The sequence below is a fragment of the Daktulosphaira vitifoliae genome, unplaced genomic scaffold (assembly GCF_025091365.1).
Source record: "Daktulosphaira vitifoliae isolate Bord-2020 unplaced genomic scaffold, ASM2509136v1 Scaffold_1, whole genome shotgun sequence".
In the NCBI taxonomy this organism is placed as follows: domain Eukaryota; kingdom Metazoa; phylum Arthropoda; class Insecta; order Hemiptera; family Phylloxeridae; genus Daktulosphaira; species Daktulosphaira vitifoliae.
In genome coordinates this window covers 79377745-79400285 of record NW_026099572.1, presented here as the reverse complement: position 1 = coordinate 79400285, position 22541 = coordinate 79377745, and the positions used below count along the sequence as shown (strand labels likewise).

Sequence of the window (22541 nt, the reverse complement as noted above, 5' to 3'; positions counted from 1 at the left end):
ATATATATAGTTGAAAAATGAATTGGTTGATTTTAACCATAATCTTTTATCAATATTCTTATTCAAGTTTTTCATAAAAATATCTATAAAAATATTGAACTGATATACAAATTATCTATTTCATACTAAATTTAATTACTATAATTATTTATTCATAAATTATACTAATAAATCAAAGTACTATTGTCAGGATATTATTAAGAAAATGGGAATAGATGTTGTTTTTGGAATAATCCACAAAATTCTTAAAATTAAGAACTACAGAGTTCCATTGAGTCGTTTTTTATGATAGTGATTTTAAACACAATCAGATATATATACTTGTCTCAACTATGCCACGTCTCCATTGTGCCATAACTCAACTGTGCTGGGTTTTTTTTTACCAAAATTAGTTTTTTATCGTTATTTCTGTATTATTAAGATTATCAAGAAAAGAAGTTCTTAAGCGACAATGTTACACGTATTATATGATATCTCTAGACTATTTTTGTTATAAATTAGCCAATCATCTATGTAAACAATTAATTAGTTATATACCTACATTATGGCAGTGGAATAAGATAAAATAGGAATTTAAAATTTCTACTTAGGTTATGTGAATTCATTAAGAAATGTGTTTAATACATTAATACATATATAAATATGATATAAAAAAGCATTAAGTAATTTGATAATAAAGTAATCGTAACATGTATAACATGACTATTGAAAATAATACTTATATGCTATGACTGAATCAAGTAAACCATATTCATTACAAAAAAAATAGTATACAGTTTTTCACTTTATAATAAGCTTAAAAGTTTATAATTTAGATTTTAATTTTTTTACAGATAATAGTTTAGAAATATCATTAATATATTTTTAAGAAGCCAAAACATTAAATAAGCTTTGTTATAATTCAAATTACAAAATTAATAAAATAAAAATGGAAAAAACGGATTGGGATGTATATGGTGAGAACCTGATGTTGTGGTTCTATTGGGTCGTATGGTTCGAGGGTTTGGAACGACAAAGACAAGTAGATATAAAAATAATAAACGCAGTAACTCTAATTGAGGTAAAATAGATTTTTGTCTGGTTAGTTTCTAATATTTTTTCTAAGAGGCCACGAAACGGCGGAGCCAGTTCACGAATACCATATAACGTGATTATGTATAATATTTTAACCAGCTAGTCAAAATTAACACTTTAAGATATTAATTTAATAAATGATCTATTGCTTTGTTATCCTTTACTCAAATTTATTAACTCTAAATAATTGGGATAACATAAATTTACTTATTTCTTTTTTCTTGCAAATTGCTGTGAGATAATTCAATAAATATTTCGATATTGTTATATATACTTAGAGGTATTGGATTCGTGCTTCGTCACAAGATAAAAAATTAAAACAAATTCTTTTCGTATGTATGTAAGCAAGACGCATAAAAAGATAGCCGACAACAACACGGGGTTGTGGCTAACAATTATTTTCTTATTTGAATTCGGTGAAAGCGAACTGGTGTCAGAAAAGATTTCAGTGCTTTTTATAGTGAATAACAGTACCCCCATTCTAGGGATATTGTTGTCAGCGCTTTTAGTGATCTTTTTAGATTATTGTATTTAATTNATTGTTGTCAGCGCTTTTAGTGATCTTTTTAGATTATTGTATTTAATTATACATTACATAATTATTATATTGAGATAGCATATTTAACAATGGATAAATTGACATATATATAAATAATAAGAAGTTGTGTTGAACAGTTTACATCTTATGACAGATAAGTTATTTATTTATTTACAAGTAATATAAAATAAAGATTATAAATTTTTCATTGATAATTATCAATTACATTATAATGAAATATACGTATATGCCAAACAATTGGCCATATACGACAATTTTTTGAATTTAGTGATCAAATTTACTTTAATCAAATAAAATTTAATGAAGAAACAAACTTTTCAAAGTTCGAGCTTTTAAATACTCATAACAATGATTACATTTTGTATGAGTTTTGACTTTTTCTTCTGTACACTTTTTACAATAATAATGTATGCATTTTGAAGAAACATTATGGTTTGCTTTATTTTCATTGCAATTTGCGCACGGAACAATTACAGCTTTTTTGTATCCTTTATTACCTATAAATTAATAAATTAATACCACTAATATTTAGTACTCATTACCAGTAAATATTTTAATATGTTTTCTCTGATGTATTGAAAACCATATTATTTGTTTAGATATTTTTCTGCTATGAGGAAAATGAGTGAATCAGTTTTACTTATATTACATAATATATATTTCGTTGGATATATTATTTCAATTATTTAAAACTTAATTAAATGTATAACTTAAATAATAATTTCTGAAGTAAGTTTGACAAATTTATACTAAATGGATTGTTAAACTCATAAATGTTAGACATAGTAGTGCATAGTTTTGAAATCTCCAAAATTAGTATGTATTATAATAAAATATTTAATCTGGATACAAACTTAATTAAATATTTAGTAAATATAGGCCTTATTCAGTCTCATATAGGATGCTGCTTACGTGTAAATGAATAAGTAAGATGACAATTAATAAATCTTGGAAGATGACTGCGAACCAATCCATGGATTAAATCAAAGAAAGAAAAATATTAACAAATTAATTGTAATGGATGTACAATGAAATATATTGAAAAACAATTTTCAAAGAAAATATATCCATACTCAGTTGAAAATTTTAATAGAAGGTGGATAAAAAATTACTATATGATATTAAAAGATAATTCAGAAGGTTTAAACGACGATAAAAATGCCAAGAGAATGCCAAGAGAATGGCAGACAATGGTGAATACATTAAATTCAATACATAAAAAAGTTAATAAACCAAATTGCAATAATTACGGGATAGCTCTCTTAAACAAATAAAGTATTTTCGAACTGCTTATTCAATGATAAAAAATTGAAACATATTGGTTTATATTAAAATTTGAGATTATATTAAAATTCACATATTAACAACAGAAATTGTGAGACATTAAAGTATTCAAAAATCTAGACTTTGAAAAGAAATATTGACATTTTATGAAATAAGTAAATTTTGTCTAAACAGAGTGGAACAGATCTAACTGACAACACATATAACTTATGATCTACATAACACTTTATACATTTTTTTTTAGCTTCGATGCGAAGCTGAGAAGGTATTGGTTTTACTAAGATGTTTTTTTTGTGTCTGTTACCACTTTTTCTCAGCTCTCACCGAACCGATTTCTTTCAATGATACGTCAAAAGATCACAAATCGTATCTAGTCGAAGACATTACCCTTAAAAATTGAAAAAAATTCCCTCGTTCCCCGTAAATGGGGGAAACCTCCAAAAAAATTACAAATTTAAAAATCGCTAATTTTCGAAATTTTTTCAATTTTTTTTACTTAAAAGTGCCATAACTTTTTCAAAAATGAACATATCAATATAATTCTTTTTTATATAGTTGTGTAATATTATTACCTTTCGTTTGGTATATTTTTTTCATTAATTTAACCCTTAACCTGCCCACAAGGGGGGATTTAAAATGACAACTTTTTCAAAAAAAATTAATTTTTTCAACTTAACTTTTATATATATCTTAAATTAAAGCTAATGTAATATTCTTTATTATGTAAAAAAACAATTTCGGACTTTATTTTGTCTTCACGGTGAAAATGGCTACCAAATGCTATTATCGTGTGAAAATTCTCAATTTAATTTTTTACATTTTTAACTTTATAATGCTATAACTTATTGAAAAGTGTATTGATCAATATAATTTTTTTATGGGAAATACTATTTTTTAATAATCCCTTTTTCATTCGACATACTTTATCTTAATCAGGATATTAATAAGGAACTAGCAGTTTATGAAGCTTTTGGAATAATCCACCAATTTTTTAAAATTAAACACTATCTAAAGATTTGCATCGAAGCGTTTTTTATGATAGTGATTTTAATCACTGTCAGATATCATTATACTTGATCCATCTATGCCACGTCACCACTGTGCCGCGACCCCCCTGTGCTGGGTTTTTTAAATCAATTTTTACAATGTAGAACTATATTTATGTTTTATGTTTTTTTTTCGTAATCACAATAAATATTTAAAAAAATTAATTTTTTGAATATGAATATAGTCATTTTATAGATAAGTTTTAAAGAAAATTTTTTTTATAAATAATAAAGTACATAACATTAGCTTTAATTTAAGATATATATAAAAATGTCAGATTTTCCGGAACACTTTCAAAATTTAAGTTGAAAAAGTCAATTTTTTGTGAAAAAGTTATCATTTTGAATCCCCTCCTGTGGGCAGGTAAAAAGTCAGATTTATAAAAAAAAAATACCAAATGATAGGTAATGACATCATGCATCTATAAAAAAAAGAATTATATTGATATGTTAATTTTTAAAAAAGTTGCTGCAGGTTTTAGTAAAAAAAATTGAAAAAATTTTGAAAATTATCCATTTTTAAATTTGTAATTTTTTCGGAGATTTCCCCCATTTACGGAGAACGAGGGAAATTTTTTCAATTTTTGATAGTCTTGTCTTCGACTTGATATGATATGTGATCTTTTGATGTATCGTTGAAAGAAATCGGTTCGGTAAGAGCTGAGAAAAATTGGTATAAGACACACACACACACAAAAAAACACATCGCAGTAAAACCAATACCTTCTCAGTTTCATATCGAAGCTAAAAGTAGTAGTATAATTAAGATTATTAAAACAATTATAGAAACTTTGTCTAGAATATGTTGAGTTTTTAATTAAATAAGTTCATTTATCATCAAATCTCCTAACAAGTAATATCCCATAATAATATTATTACAGTGATAGAATCACGCAAATTATTAATTGTTATCACTTTTAACTTGGCTAACCATGGAACATTCGTAGTTGACATACAATAATGTTTCTAACTTTTGTAATAAAGATTAATGATAATCATTTCTGTATAAAGTGCGTTAAACGTTAATATTATAAACGTTATTATGTTAAAGATTCCTGTCTTTCTAATATAATTCATTAAGTATCAATTTGAGTTATAAGTTTTTGATATCTTCTTTTCAAAGAAAAGATTTCCCCAAATGTTTAGTGTGGCCAGGTTATCACATTCACGTATAATATAAAATTAAATTTCTTATTCTGTTCCATACTTCTGCACAGTGATGATACTATTACCCTCATTGTGTAAAGATACTTAAGCAGATAACGGTGTCTTGTCAGTATTCCAGTCAGTGTGCTTATTTGATATCTAATCATGTTATTAAGATTCTTGAGTAGTAGACCGAGAGTCTTGAAAAACATTTCTGATTGTCTGGGTACCACAATGATCGCCTTTTGGAAGAAACGACGAAAGGTGAGTGAACCAGGTCCCTTATAGGACCCGATCGGCTGGACCGGACTCACGGTGAGATGACTTATCATCTCAACTAAGTGATGTCCGGCCGCGGCTGATTTAACGAGCACTTGCAGCGTATTTGTAAAGTAACCGCGCCGACGTGCAACCACTGTTCGAATCGCCCGGGAGAGGCTGATAGCGCTCTGCACATCCTCTTCCGGTGCGAGACGTGGGTTTATAAGCGGAACTCTTTGGAATCCCGCGACTAGGGTTCACGATCCGAGTCGGGTCCATGGTGGACCTGATGTTGAGGAGACAGGAGGCGTGGAGGATAGTCCAGGAGTTCGCCGAATCCATCTTAAAAAAAAAGTAGGAAGCGGAACGCCCGAGATAGAGGAAGCCACGCCGCCCGGCACAGGAGGACCTGAGGCGCTGGTTTAGGCCGGTGCCTTATGTTCTTATTTTTTTTTATGTTTTTTGTCTTTTGAGTTATTTTGCCAGCCCTCCCTAATAGTTCCCACAAATATTTTACTGTGTTGTTCTCTATACCAGGTTTTAGGTAGAACATTGAGGGATTGTTTCGTGAGTCTTACCACTGATTCTGGTCCAACATAAATTTTTTCTGCACTTTTCCTCGCTAAAAAGTCTGTTTTTTCAGTACCAGTCATACCTCTGTGCCCCGGTATCTGTACTATTGTAAATTTATTAAACCTTGCTAGTAATTCTAAAGTTTCCCTGCATTCAAGGACTAGCTTTAAAGCCACCTGATTATTACTAAGTACCTTTAGAGAAACTTTATTATAGCTTAGAATAGTTATGATATTTATTTTCTTAAGATGTTCTTTTTTTGTATAAATTACAAACCCTTCTATCTTAGTCTGCTGGTTTATATTGTATTCCCTATGTGTTGAGATCTTAACTTTACAGGGAGTGTCATTTTGCATAAACATGTTTGTTACAATCCGAGGGTTATCAAAATATACTCTGGTCTATCTCTTTTAGTACTTTAGCAAGTTTTACGGTGTCGCTATCTATAGCATATAAGTTTTGGAGTCTTAGTGCTTTAAATTTGGAATGAGCTTTAACCCGAAGGTGTAAAATAGGTATTCCAATTATTGTCTCCAGTGCCACCGTTATTGTTATAATTATCATCCCAGTAATGGCTATAGTAGCAATTTTTGAAAGAATGTTTCCTAGCAATAATAAGTGTTGTTATGATCAAAGTACCATATAAAACTATAGGTTTAATCAATGAAGTGATTTGAAGAATGAACTTTTCATTAATTTTTTATGGCTTTGAGTTTAATATTTTTAATATAGTTTTAATTTTACTTAATTTCGTTATTATTGTTTGAGAACGTATCGTCTGGTAATAATATTGCTTTGATGGAATTGTTCGATCCATTTCTTGGTGAGCGTAGAAGTATAATAGCTGTGGGTAGTTGATGTAATTCCCACAAATATTTTTCTAGACCTCTCTTTTGAACTTTTTCAATGCAGATTTGTATTGACTTTGAGAGTCCCTATAGGACTCCCCTAATGTTGTTCTAAACCCGATTTCCTTGCTTTGTTTAAGAGTTTACGAGAACTCTTTCTTAATTTTAATAGGCTAGCGTTCCATCAAAATGCATCCTGCCTTAATTGTCCGATACCATTACTTTCTACCAAAGGACAATTTTTCTTGTATGCTGAAACAATACAATTTTGAAGGACAGTTACAACCCTTTCAGTGCATTGTTCCAACCTTTATCTAAATTGTAAATTTTTCATATCATGAGAGGATGATTATTAACTTTTCTTCATTACAATAATTAAGTAGCACTATTAGGTCACCGACTAAGTCTGGGGACTCATATTATATCAATACTACATTATATAATATAATATTATGTATTAATATCAATATAATAGTACCCTGAGGCAACTATAATATTTTGACCTTTATTTAATGTTACTATAATAGTTGTCATGTCTACGCTGGACAAAGTATGTAATAAGCTGGTTTTATCATCAATCAAATACAAGGCTATGGTTTGTCTGACTGTTTTTAAAACAATTTTAAGCCATGGTTTCTGAATAAGTGCTATTTGTAAGGGTATTTTAGTTAGGGTCCTTAACAATACACTGATGACCCTTTTACTGTGATGCAGATTTATCTGCGTGAATTGTATAATTTTTCTCATACTGAGTGCCGCTAAGTTATTTAGGCTTAAAATAAAGATCATTGATCCTTTCAGCATCTGCTCCCAGTTAATCGTGCAACTGCTAGTGTGTATCTGTTGTCCTCGCCTCTATGATAGTAGACGGTTTACTAAAAGTATTGTTGTTCATATTTTTTTTCGATTTCAACGATTCTGCAAAGAGTCATCATTTTACGTTCTTGTACGAAAAATTTACCAGATAACTAAAAAAAATTATTACAAGATCATTGTTTTGTAATTTTCTAACGTTTTTATTCATCTGTTCCCTCAAGTAGTTGAGAAATAAAGGTTCATCAAAGTGGAGCTCGATACTGTGATAAGGCTAAATACTCTGAGGTAGTTTAGCCAGTGATCCTTGTGGTTAAAATTCTTGTATTATTTTTGGTAAAATACTAATAAATACAAATTTTAAGTATTAAAAAAAAAAACCATAATAAGTGGTCATGAAAATTTTATATGCATACTTTTCAATAATGCAAAAAAAAAAAATTATTATTTTATTAAATTTATACCGTTTGTTCAGTATACTTAAAATTTACATTTATACCACAAAACGAATGCACATTAAAAGTCATTAATTTTATAAATTAAAAAAACTTTTGTTCAAAAGTTATTACCTGCATCTCTGAAACAAATATTACATATTTTATCATGACCAGAGATTTCTAGATACTTATAACAATATTTACATATTCTCTCTTTACAACATTTAGTGTAATAATGGAACCTATGGAACTTCGAATGAATTACACAGCCACACATACCACATTCTAATAATTACACAAAATAATTCATTAATTAATTAATTGGGTACACAAAATGCAATCAAGCATTAACAGAAAGAATAGTTTAAAAAAGAAGTGTAAATGTATACCGGAAATTTCATATTTGCAAATGTATACATGAAGATCTAAGGTAGCAAAATGGAATGAGCCAATTGTTATTAAAAGGAACCGATCAAATAAAGATATGAATTTCAATTATTATTTGTAAAATTCAATTTATTTCAACTAAAAAAAAAACATATATCCATATTCATATCAATTATAGATTACCAGAATTATTTATACGAGATTTTTGAAAATGTTGAGAATTTTAGCTATGGTGCAATGTTTATTTTTGTCTCATTATAAAAAAATTAAATTATAAAATCCAATATGCATCTTGTGTAATGTTTTCTCTAGTAAATTAAGAAAATAATCCTGAAATAATTTTGTTAAAAACAAAAATAAGTGTTTTAAGAAGATATTAATATTGTTTATTATGTGTTTATTTTTGTCTCTTATAAAAAATTTAAACATTAACAGAATTAATAATGCTTATCATTAAGCTATAAAATCCAATATGAATTTAGTGCAAAGGATTCTCTAGTAAATTAAGAAAATAATCCTCAAATAATTTTGTTAAAATCAAAAATAAGTGTTTTCATAACTACTAATTTAAATTTTTCTTTTGGAAATAATATTGAAACAAAAACTTTAAAAATTCATCTACAGAAACAAAACCATCAGATATTAAGGCGTCCACTAAGCAAATTTATTAATTTAAATTCAATATTAATACTCACTTATTTCATCTAAAAAAAAAAAAAAGAAACATATATCCATGATTATATATATCATATAAAAAATGTATAATTAATTATTGGCTACTATATTTATTCTAAAGTGATGATTATACGAAATTTTTGAAAATTTTTAGATTTTAGCTTTGATGCAATGCTAAGAAGATATTAATATTGTTTATTATGTGTTTATTTTTGTCTCATATAAAAAATTTAAACATTAACAGAATTAATAATGCTTATCATTAAGCTATAAAATCCAATATGAATTTAGTGCAAAGGATTCTCTAGTAAATTAAGAAAAAAATCCTCAAATAATTTTGTTAAAATCAAAAATAAGTGTTTTCATAACTACTATTTAAATTTTTCTTTTGGAAATAATATTGAAACAACTACTTTGAAAATTCATCTACAGAAACAAAACCATCAGATATTAAGGCGTCCACTAAGCAAATTTATTAATTTAAATTCAATATTAATACTCACTTATTTCATCTAAAAAAAAAAAAAAGAAACATATATCCATGATTATATATATCATATAAAAAATGTATAATTAATTATTGGCTACTATATTTATTCTAAAGTGATGATTATACGAAATTTAGCTTTGATGCAATGCTAAGAAGATATTAATATTGTTTATTATGTGTTTATTTTTGTCTCTTATAAAAAATTTAAACATTAACAGAATTAATAATGCTTATCAATAAGCTATAAAATCCAATATGAATTTAGTGCAAAGGATTCTCTAGTAAATTAAGAAAAAAATCCTCAAATAATTTTGTTAAAATCAAAAATAAGTGTTTTCATAACTACTATTTAAATTTTTCTTTTGGAAATAATATTGAAACAACTACTTTGAAAATTCATCTACAGAAACAAAACCATCAGATATTAAGGCGTCCACTAAGCAAATTTATTAATTTAAATTCAATATTAATACTCACTTATTTCATCTAAAAAAAAAAAAGAAACATATATCCATGATTATATATATCATATAAAAAATGTATAATTAATTATTGGCTACTATATTTATTCTAAAGTGATGATTATACGAAATTTTTGAAAATTTTTAGATTTTAGCTTTGATGCAATGCTAAGAAGATATTAATATTGTTTATTATGTGTTTATTTTTGTCTCATTATAAAAAATTTAAACATTAACAGAATTATAATGCTTATCAATAAGCTATAAAATCCAATATGCATCTTGTGTAATGTTTTCTCTAGAAAATTAAGAAAATAATTTTGTTTATAAAAACAATGGGTGTTTTCCAAACTGCTGATATAAATTTTTCTTTTGGAAATAATATTGATACAACTAATTTAAAAATTCAGAATCTACAGAAACAAAACCATCAGATATTTGTGGCGTCCACTAAGCAAATTTTATTGATTTAAATTCTATATTAATACTCACTTATTTCATCTAAAAAAAAAAATCATGTACTCATATATTTTTTAAATAAATTTCCTTTTCTCTTAAAAATATACTAACTAACCAATGACTAGTATATCAAATAGTACACGAGTACTATGTGAAATCTGCCGTTATGGGAAGAAAACATTTAATTTTTTCAAATTCTTTCCATTATTTTAGTTTTTTGTATTAATCAAAAGTCTCATATTAATATAAACCTATTCGCATAAAATCATTTCATGATGTAAATCATTGTCAGTTGTTTATGTCCTAACTATGCAAGTTTTTAATTCTACTAAGTTTATTTTTGGCATTGTTTATTAAAACTGTAACTCAAGTTTTATTTTGTTAAATATTTTTATTCTAGAATAGAAGAAGAATTTATGACATATTGATACGTGGAGATAATAAAAACAATACTCACAAGTTCTATTATAAGGTTGGTGAGTGTAAATATTTTTAATCAGTTACATTGAAAATAATAAGACATTAGAAATTTAAGGAGTACAAAATAATCATAAGAATTATATCCAGTCCTGCTAACTATCTTTGTAATAATAAATTATTATAATTTTATGATGATAATATATTATAACAAATACTATAATACGTATTTGATTTATACAGAATAGTTCACAGAATTGTACTCAAAATGCTTACTAGGATGTAATATTTCTCTACAAACAGGACAATCATGTTTTGTGCTTTTTTTCTCCCAAAGATTAAGACATTCTGTATGATATTTGTTACCACATTTATGTTCAGTAATATCTTTGACAAGTTTTTCAAAACAAATTAGACATTCTTAAAAAAAAAACAGTTAAATAAAATGTTTTATAAAAATTAATTCAATATATATGTGCTTCAAATACACATGACTAATTTCATTTGTTTGTTTTATATTATATATGAAAACTTAATAACTATGAGGGATGAGTAAAAATATTATTTTTAAGAAATAGATAATTTTTTCAAAGTTATGTGAAATTTATTCTAATTATTATTTAAAGTAACTTCATTTAATCAAAAGGAAATTCTAAATCGTAAACATTTCAATATAAATTTGATTCGATTACATAGACGTCATCATATCCACAGCATCATTGTACCGCCGACTAGGCTTATAACATTGACATACGTATTACAACAGGAGGGCAGACTGCACACATAAACACTTTTGGAATGCATAGTCACTGTGCCATAATAATACTAATATCCCAAATGGCAGTTGACTTTTTCTAACCATTACTCTTTTGTCTTACATTTAACCTTAATTAGCTGCCGCAGAAATAGCGTGTGTGTCGCTCCCTTCTGGATTATTATCATCTCAAGGTGTGCAGCAGGTTGTACTATTTATTTAATATTTCTTTGCTTAATAAATATTTATATCGTTTTTAACTAAGAGTGTTATATATATATATATTGTAGTGCCACCCTTGGTAGTTCCTCTAAGGGAATATGAATTAAATAGGAAACCTCGGTACCTAAGGTAGATATAGCCTAGCCAGCTATCCCCCGTTGGTTCCTTAGAATACTGTTGACGGGCATTTAAGCTCAACCCCTAGTTAGTGACATAACAAATTATACCGAAATGTTGCCAACTTAAACGATTAAATATTTCTGAGTGTAATGTGTAACAACTCTCTAAAACCCTTTTCGGAACAGCCCTGATACATGCTTAACGCATTAAATAAATTTTATCTTCCCGTAATTTTTAGGATAGATACTTCAGGTATAAATTTAGGTGTGTATTAAATATTGACATGATGGAACTAGACACTAGGACCACATTTTTTAAAATATTAAACCCATTCTATTGAAAAATCTCGAATACGCCAAATAGCATATTCAAAGATTTTTTTTCTTGGGGAATTTTTTGTTTTTTATTAACTTTATTTATTTTACCAATTTATTTTTCTCTGAATTGATAATCACCCGAATAGTTTTATATAAAAGAAAAAGGATAATTAAAAAAAAAAATTATATGGACGACTATTTATGAACATCGAAAATCATTTCAGAGGGTTTGACACAGTAATGCATATATTTCGATACGTTTAATACACGGATATCTCCGTGTATTTTGCTAATATAAAAAATCTATCTACTAGACCACATCCGACCACAGAGCACAGCCACCGAACACTCATTCTCTGCTTTCTGTCTATCTAAATGTACCTACACATGTTGTTCCGTCATCTCAAACATCTAATTAATTTTTATATTCTTCAAAGATTTCCGAAACAATTTTCCCAAAAATTATTAAAGTTATTATACACGCAACTAAAGAATTTCAGGTTAGGTATGATATACATAATTTTAAATACTTCAGCTAATTAATACATACCATTATAACCATCTAATTCTGTAACAAATTATTTTAACTATATAACTTTACAATTATTTAGATTGTAAAGCTTTAAATTGCTGTACTATATTTATTAAATTAAGTGAAAAGAATTCTTTTTTTCTACTGGACTATTTGAAAAAAATTTAATTGTTTTTACATTTATTTTTCAATCAATGAAATTTTTCATAACTAATAAACACGTGAAATACATATAATTTTTTTGAATAAAGTTTTTATTGAAATTTATGTTAGATATGAAATAAATTTTCCAATTAATTAGTTGGTTCAGTTTTCCCTAATCTGACCTAATTGGTTTGAGTAGACTGATCCTCCAGGTTGCGGGTTTAGCGCAGGGCTAACAACCCGACCTAGTAAAGATCATTTTTTCAGGATCAAATAAACATGCCTCGGATATGTGGAGCTTTGGATAATAAGACTGGAGATCGGTTAAATGGCTGAATGTCAGGGACATCGAACGTACATACTCTTTTTAAACCTGAAGCGGTCCAAAACATTTTTAAAGAAATTAAGAAGTACAAGCTATAAATAGTAGCTTCACAAGAAATTAAATGGGATGATACTGGGACGTTAGATATTCAAGAAACAACAATAATTATAATAAATTATAATTTGTGACAAATGTAATGAACAACGCCCGTTGAACTGATTTTGCAGTACACAAAAGCTTAATAGCATATAGAAAAGAGTTCAAAAATTTTAATTTAAGAACCTCATTGCTGAAAATGATGGTGCAGTTTTTCGACATAACATTCATAAATGTACATGTGCCTTCCGAAGATAAGCCACAAGATGAAAAGGATGATTTCTATGATTGCTTGGACTCAACATTAAATGCATTATCTCAATTCAGAATAAAAATAGTCTTAGGTAACCTGAACACAAAAGTTGGTAAAGAGGTTGTATTCAGACCAATAATTGGTAGCCATAGCCTGCACGAAGCTACAAATGATAATGGATTTATACTTATCGATTTTGCATGTGGAAATGGTCTTGTAGTGAAAAGTACAATGTTCTCTCATAAAAATATTTATAAGAGAACATGGATATAACCAGACGGAAGACATGTCAACCAAATCGACCACAAGATTCAAAAATTGTATTCAAGACATAAGAATGATGAGAGGAGCCGATGGCGATTCAGATCGCTATCTGGTTAAAGGAAAAATGAAAGTCAAAATAAAAAAGGTCACTCACAAAAAAGGTGAAAGATTCAAGTATCAAATGTTGGAAAAAATCAGAAGGATAGATGCAAGTATAGGTTCAATTGATGAAAAATGGAAGAAAATTAAAGATACTATAATGGTAGTGACAGAGTCAGAAATTGGTAAAGTAAAAGCTGTAAGAAAAACATAAGATGTAAGATGGGATTCACAGAGAAATATTAAAAAAATTATATGAGGAAACGGTATTAGGAGTACATAGTATTATTGTGATGGTTTGTCAGGAGGAAAGACTTCCGGAGGAGTGGAATACTACACTAGTGTACTCTATTCATAAAAAGAACGACCCTCAGATATACAACAATTATAGCGGAATTGTATTATTAAACGTAACCTATAAAATTTCTGTATATTGATTATTAGATAGAATACAACCGATTGCGGAAGGAATAATAGGAGACTACCAAGGAGGTTTTTGACCAAACAGGTCCACAACAAATCAAATTTTTGTGATTAGGTAGACGCTTTAAAAAATGTAGCAGAAGATAGAAATAGATGGCATAATATTTATTTCGAGGTATGATGTTGAATTAGATATGGAATAATTTTTTTTTAATTACTTTAACTTATTAATAAATTTACATACCATAACTATCCGATTCTGTAACAAATTTATAAACTGATAATAATTATAATAAAAATTAAAAATATGTTTTTTTTATATATTAATTTAAAACAAAATATTATAAAAAATATTTAACTGCCCTAAACACATACATAAATGTTAATATTTAAAATAATATTAGCCACAAGTGATCAATTACTATTATACTATATTATTATTTTGATTGTAGAGCTATAAATATGCTGTAATTTATTCATTTAGTTAGGTGTAAATATATTCTTTTTTTCTTAAGAATTTTATACATTTATGATATAATAAACAAACAACACTTTTAAATTGTTTTTACGTTTAATTTTCAATCACTTAGATTATTCAAAATAAGCTTATCATTTTCATTTTTATCAAATATTGTAGTAAAATACGTAAATATTAATGAGACATTACTTTTAAATTATTTCTTTTAACATTACTTTTCAATAATTGTTTTCATTTATTTTAGAGGGAAAATTTTAAGAGTTACTTTTGAAAGTTAAATGGAAGATTTTAATATTGTTTTACTAATAAATTCAAAATGGTCTTAAAAAAATACTAGCTGGTTGTTAATTTTAATATAATACAATTATAATTATTCAATAGAAATAAACAATGCTGGTTATCGAACAGTCAAATTTTCTTTATTACATTCTCCAATCTAGTATAATAAAAACTTTTTTTAGTTCTTATTTAATTTTTGAAAGTTACCTCTAAAGTCTACCTTATGAAATAATTTTTTTTTACAATAAACTTGATATTTATTATGATTCAAAAAATAAATTAACTTTTATTTTGTACAAGTTAATGAAAAATTATTTAATGAATCACGAATGAAATTGTTATAGTGTCACGACAACATCCACATATTAGATTTAATAAATAATATATTAACCATCATATATTTATATGTTCAACATCACATATTATTTATTGATTAACATACCTTCTTCATTGCTTTTGTCCAAAGCTATAAAAATATTATAAAATTTTATTATTAGTATATATAAGGCGTATTTATACTTAAAATATAATTTTATTGAAATAATTATAATTTATGTATATTATATAAAATAAAATATTATTTAATAAAACCGGTAAAAATTCCACGTATTAGATTTAATGAATGATATGTTAACCATCATGTTATTTACTAAATTCTAAAAAATGTAAATGTTATTTAAGCGCTTAAAGTAAGACTTTTTTTAATTTTATTGAATTTATTATTATTATTTTGAAATTAAAAAATAAGTGTATTTTTTTCATTAATAAATAAAAAAATTACATTCATCAATTTTATTCAATTCTACAATAAAAATTTGAATGTTATTAATTGCTTAGAATAAGACGTTTTTCTTTCTATTTTTTTTTTAATTGATTAACATACCTTCCTTATTTTTGTCCAAAGCTATAGAAATACAATAAGATTATATTATTATAAATACTTAAATTGTATTTCGAACGAATTAAATAAAATTTGTTTACCTTCATAATTTTTATTTAATTACACAATAATAATATTTTTTAAATGCTTAGAGTAAGAGTATTATTTCTTAATATATTGTGTAAAAACAAGATTGGAAATGTCATTGGATTCTAAGGATTTTATGATCAAGTACCTACTAGACGCCTAAGGAGGAGCAGTTCAATAAAATAGTGGGGTAAGTCACCAACAACTTCTCTTCATGCAAGTGGCAAAAGAGAACAGAAATAAGGTTTAATTTATAAACGAGTGCCGGTAAAATATTATGGCTTAGACTAAGTTATGAAAAGCTAGAAATGATATTGCGGATAAAATCTAGTCGCTGGAACCACGGGATATTAGAAGGACTATGTACGATGGACCGATGCCATGGAGCAAATATCATAACAGGGGGAGAAGACCGTTTTGGCGAGTCATACATCCACTAGGATGGATTCAAAGTACCGTAAAGCATCAAAATAATGTAGAAGAAATGGAGGACAACATAGAAAAGATGATTTATTTTAGCAAAAGGAGTACTCTAATTGAAAAAACTATAGAGAAAGTAAGAGGATCAGAAGGTTTTGTATTAATAGCCGAATAAAATGCCTGGGAATCTGAGCAGATAAGAAAAGATGTATCCTGAGAAACAGATATATAGAGTAGTGCATTAACAATTGAATTCAGTAGAAAATGAGGATGCAAAAGAAACGAGATAAAAGTTGGTAGAAAAGGAAATATTAAGACTTGGTATTTTTTTGAAATATTATTTTCCGCCGAACATTTTTTGGTAAAACGAATATATCAACACATTGGTATTTGATTTATTTATTAATATTAGACACCCTACACATTTTAAAAATAAATAATTAGATTGTATTGTATCTATTACTTATTGAAGAGCAATGACCTGAATGGTCAGAGTACTTCCATAATAACATCATAATCACGGTTTTAATTAATTAAAAGCTTTCTCCAAAGTGTTTTTACATTTGTCGACCAGCCAGTCTGATCTCTGTCATAGTGTGGACCATCGGAGTGTAGAACACTTGTATAATGTATTATGCAATGAACTGAAATTGAGCTCACATTTACCCTAGATCACTCTATGGAAGACTAAAAAGACGTAGGCCACTTGGAAATTATTTATTGCGCAGAACAGTTATGTTAGTTAGAATATCATTAAAAGTTTTACAAATTATTAAATTACAATGTATGTAGTATTTTATACTACACACAAAGTCAAGGAACATACTACATAAATATATAAAAAGTGTTGACATGAAATACCAAAAGAATATAAGTTCGACTTTAACTTTGTGTAGATTTAATATAAAGTTGTACTAGGGAAATAGTTATATACGAATTAATATTGTAAGACGTGTAGTTTTAATTGTGTACATAACGTAATAGTGACATAAACTGTTGCATTCATTGCATACAAATATTTGTCTTATCGAGATAATTTGAGGTAAGTGAGAACTTACTAATTTATATAATAAATCCAAATAATACTTTCATTGAAGGATTTTTTGTAATATATAAATAGAGTGAGATAGATCGTCAAAAATGAACTGACTAAAATAATTGCGCAAAATACTATTTTCATAAATAAAATAGATTCATGAATATATTATTGTGTTAGAGCTAAATAGTAATTTATCATTGCCCTTTTATCTCGTGGTCACATTTATCAGACGTGATTCTGTAGGCAAACATACTCCGAGATCCTTTCACTTTTATTCCATTACTGTGGTCACCGTTTACCGACCACTCCCAAGATTGCGCTAGACCAAACAGCATCACTCTTACTTTCTGTTTATATTATGTCACTTATCATTTTTGTTTAATTTGTTGAAAATCAAGAAATAGAAGATACAGAATTTGAAGAGAAATGTAGGAAGCGATTAAAATAAAGCGAGAAAAGGAATTTACAAAAGGAAGGGTACCCACTTTTAATTGCAATTAAATAGCGTTTAAACGTTTTAAATCATTAAGTATATTAATTGAATCAAAAACTCCCTTGATATCATCAATAAATACTTCTAGAAGAATTGTATTTTTCTTTACGATAAAGAGAGAGATAGACACTCAAAAATATCTTAGAAATTCCTAAAACAAAATAGAATATAAGAGATTATGTTATTTTTTTTTTTCAGAAATCAATCTAAACAATTTTTATTATGTGTTCTACTATTTAATAGAGAAGAAGAGAGAGCAAGAGGATGAAAAGCAGTAAGTGATGTATTAGGTTGAGAGATAGGAATGCGATCAAAATTTTTCCAAGGAATGGTATAAGGCAATAAAAAAAAAAAAAAGTTTAAGATTAATAGAAAAATGTCCAAGCCTAATAAATATTTTTAATATCAAGGAAGAAATATCTTCCATATCGAACCTTGAGAAGGAAGAAGAGTAAGCTGCTAAAAATAACTCATTAGTATTAAAAAGCATAGTAAAAGGATGTGGTAAAAAACAAATGATTCAATTGTGGAAGAATTGAATGATTTGGAAGTTGAATATATGAAGAGGTTAATTTCTTTTGAGAAGAAACGTAAAGTGGCGCCACTTGATTACAAAATGAAGGAAACTAAGATTCTTTTAAAAAAATTGAGCGACGATAATAAAGTTTTTAAACTGTTTAGCAGTAAAAAAATTTCAAAAATATATTTGCAAGAATTAAGATGTAGAGAGATGAACAAAATGAATGTCAATAATTTTTTTGAGTATGTTTTTGAGTACGAGTGATGAACATTTATAGGTAATTGTCTTGGTGAATAATTTTATTTATAATACTCACTGATAATCGAAGAACCCAATTCTAAAAGAAAACAATAGTTAAATTTTTTTATTTATTTTTTTTTATACAAAAAAATGGTTTACTTGATTCAGCCTTAAAATTATTNTTTTAGTGTTATAATTTTGTTTAATAAAAGTCTACCGCCATTTAAATAATTGTGTGTTGTAAGATATAACCCACAATTTTAAATAGCAATGTTAAAAATGTTATGACAATAATATATTAAGATTACGTTGTTATGTAAATATCAATTTTCTTGACGATTTTTTAAATCATATTACCACTATACATTTTTCATTATGAATTCACATATATGACAGATAATATGACGTTTAACTTACTATATTGAATTTAGATTAAAAATTATTAAACTGAATTTCATATAACATATTAAAATGTATCGATAAATTTTCAACAAAAAAAACATTGTATACTTTTTTGACACGCCATATAATATTTGGGTTAACACAAATCTTTGGAATTTTTTTCATTGTTAATACCATTAAAAAAAGAAAAGTTGATTTTTTATTATTTGATAATGTATAATATTTTCTAATAAATAAATGTTTTTTTCTTAAATTTAGGTACAAACATTTATTTATTTAAATAGTGACAGCTAAATTTTAAAATTATGTGCAATAAATTTATTTGTATATTACCATTTGATAAAATAAAGTACAAAGTCATAAATTTGATTAAATATGAATTCTAAAAAATAATTTAAATATCAATTTAAGTATGAAAATACAAAGTGATTCATTTAGGATATGACTTTCGTAAAGAACATTATTATTTAATAAAAAAATTTTACGATAATATGGAGTTAAATAAGTTGTGTTCTCATACCAGCAGGTATAAAAATTTAATTAATTTCTTTAATGAGAACATTAACTTTATTTTGATGATATGATTGAAAAAATTGTTTGAGTTTTAAAATTATTTATAGATTTAAATTTAAAATACTAATATCATTATTTTGATCTTAATAGTACCTGAAGTAATAATAATATATTAAAATGTGCCATAAATTATTTATTATAGTTCAACAATATTCGTTAGTAAAATTGAGTTGAATATGAGTATACTTTATTAATAGACATGAATTATTAAATATTAGATTTTTTTAATGAATAATATCGAATTGTATCTGTGACAATTGACAAATACTGAATGCTAAAAAAAAAAATTATTAATAGAAAAATCGTTAAAATTCAAAATGGTTCACTAAATAAAAACAGTTCTAAGAACATTTTTATTTCTATCAAATTATCTAACTTAAAAATAGATGTTCCTATTAATGAAAATTTAAGATTAGGGTTTTTGTCTCTAAAAGTATAAAGAAATTTCTTTAATTACATATTATTGTAGAGTTTTTTGAATCAAACAATATTTATTTTGCAAAATTTAAAATTTTTCAATAGTTTCCAAGAAAATGATTATCATAATCTCAATGAATCATCCTATAGATTATAAATTGAAATACTTACCATTCTCTCAGTTAAAAAATATGTATATAGAATTTTCAAAATTTTGATAATTGTAATATTGTTAAAGAAGCAGTTTCTTAAATTAAGTTATATAATATTTGTCGGTTTTATTAATACTTCAATGAGTATGCTAGTAACACATTATGCTAGTTGTTTACATGGCCTACACAAAAATTTTGCAACACATGTTTCTCAATTTATTTAATTGTATTTTTTATATTAAAATAATAATGATGTGATGAAAACACATAAATTAAATTGTTGTAAATGATCAGTATCATATCAAATTCTATTAGTCGACTTTTTTTTTTAAATAACTGTATACAAATATATTTGTTTACAAACACATAATTTAATCTTTTATAGAGTATAAATAAATGGAAACATATTATGTTCCCATTTAAATGTATTAAATACATATTTAATAAATAATATATTATTTAATTAAGAAAATGACGCGTTGATAACAAATATTTCTGAAATTAATAAGATTTTTATACTTTGGATGAAGGAAGAGTGATGCCTAGAATTTTTAATGATCAAAATAGCATCAACTATTTCTTACTGTCCAGTTATTATTTTAAATTGTTAATAACTTCTAAAATAGTTGTTAAAAGCTACTTATTTTTTTAATGAAATAATTTTATATTTTATAAACTTGTGGAAATATGTGTGTTTCCATTAAAAAATAAATAAAGACACTCTTATAACCTATAAGGGACGACAATGAAAATATTTTGTAATAGTAAATAAAAACACATATGTAATTAACAAAAGCCAAAAACTCACAAAAAATTATTATTCTCAGAGAAATTATATATATTTAAAACTTTTTCATTGCTTTGTCAAATAATAGGTTCATAGTCGACTCAATTCCTGGTGTAGTCTTGTTAGACGATATAGTCGTTAATAGTACCGTATAATCTGTCCTCAATGAATTAAAATAAGTTATGTAAATTAGAAATGTAAATTATTTGTTATTATTATTATTATTTTAACTTTATTTGTAGGATCAAATATCATTATTTTTGTAGAATAGGAAAAATATCATTCCGGACTTAAAATTGTTTTGCTAACCATATTTTAATTCTTAAGAGTGTAATGAATAAAATTCAAAAAAATTTTACAATGAAAATTATTGAGTACTTTTTGTATTTCTACGTTTACAACAGTATTTTCAAAATTTGCGTTGACAACGTTAAAAAAAGGTGTATTTAGCAAATTAATTTCACACCACACTTTCAGTCTATATTTTAAAGTAGGGATGGGTAGTTCGTGAGTGAGACAACTCAAAGNATAATGGTCAGTAGGGATGGGTAGTTCGTGAGTGAGTCAACTCAAAGAGTTGACTCTTTTAGGTGAACTGAATGAGCTGAATCAGTGTGCCATGGTACTGTGACTCAATGACTCAGTGTGGACTACTAAGAATTGAATTTAGTTTAAAACGTCTTATCAATAAATTCTGAATCATGCGAATTGTGATGTATAGATTTAACTTACAGAAGTAGAAGTTGACGGAGTAACATTTGGGTCATCAATCATCTCTTCTATTACATGAGTCTATTTAATAATGGATGCTTAGATTTAATATATCTAATTAAATTTGAAGTCGAAGAATAATTATTTTTTAATTTTATACGACAAAGTCCACACTTTACATGAATATAAACTGCTTCAAGTTGAAAAAAAAATCCCAAATAACACTTGATTTATTCATTTTAAAATGAAATAAAATACCTTCGTAAATTAAATAAAGTGTTTCACAATTTTTGATTTTGTGCACAAGATTTATTGTAATCACAGGAAACAGCGTTAACACAATGAGTAAAATTTTAAATAAATAAGACTAGATTATACATAATATGTCTGTTTTTAGAACAATATTCATTCAAGAATAGACCTGTAATTGCATACAAGAAAATTTTGAAATATACGAGAGAAGAGACCTATTTTTCTCACTGCATGCACTAAACATTAAACGTTGATAATACCTACATTGTATTTATATACCTAATTTAACACATAAATAAATCTATGTATTGATGTTAATAATAAAAAAATAG

The 22541-nt window shown here is 26.2% G+C and overlaps 1 protein-coding gene and 1 long non-coding RNA gene across 2 annotated transcripts in view; both read right to left on the bottom strand.

Annotated features, from left to right (window-relative positions):
- Positions 1-1618: 1618 nt before the first annotated feature.
- On the bottom strand, positions 1619-8452 carry LOC126894507 (uncharacterized). The gene is made up of 3 exons (XR_007701434.1): positions 8431-8452; positions 8174-8326; positions 1619-2130 (listed from the first exon to the last, which is right to left on the bottom strand). It is a non-coding gene; the product is annotated as an uncharacterized LOC126894507 (long non-coding RNA).
- Positions 8453-10316: 1864 nt separating this feature from the next.
- LOC126910236 (uncharacterized) overlaps positions 10317-22541 on the bottom strand; it is a 38784-nt gene continuing 26559 nt past the window's right edge. The window contains exons 2-9 of the mRNA XM_050692610.1: positions 19651-19699; positions 18992-19012; positions 16120-16140; positions 15679-15702; positions 14724-14756; positions 12894-12911; positions 11207-11350; positions 10317-10555 (exon numbers count right to left, since the gene is read on the bottom strand). Coding sequence (XP_050548567.1) covers positions 10536-10555; positions 11207-11350; positions 12894-12911; positions 14724-14756; positions 15679-15702; positions 16120-16140; positions 18992-19012; positions 19651-19699 — 330 coding nt within the window. The 3' untranslated portion in view covers positions 10317-10535. The remainder of the gene's footprint in view (positions 10556-11206; positions 11351-12893; positions 12912-14723; positions 14757-15678; positions 15703-16119; positions 16141-18991; positions 19013-19650; positions 19700-22541) is intronic.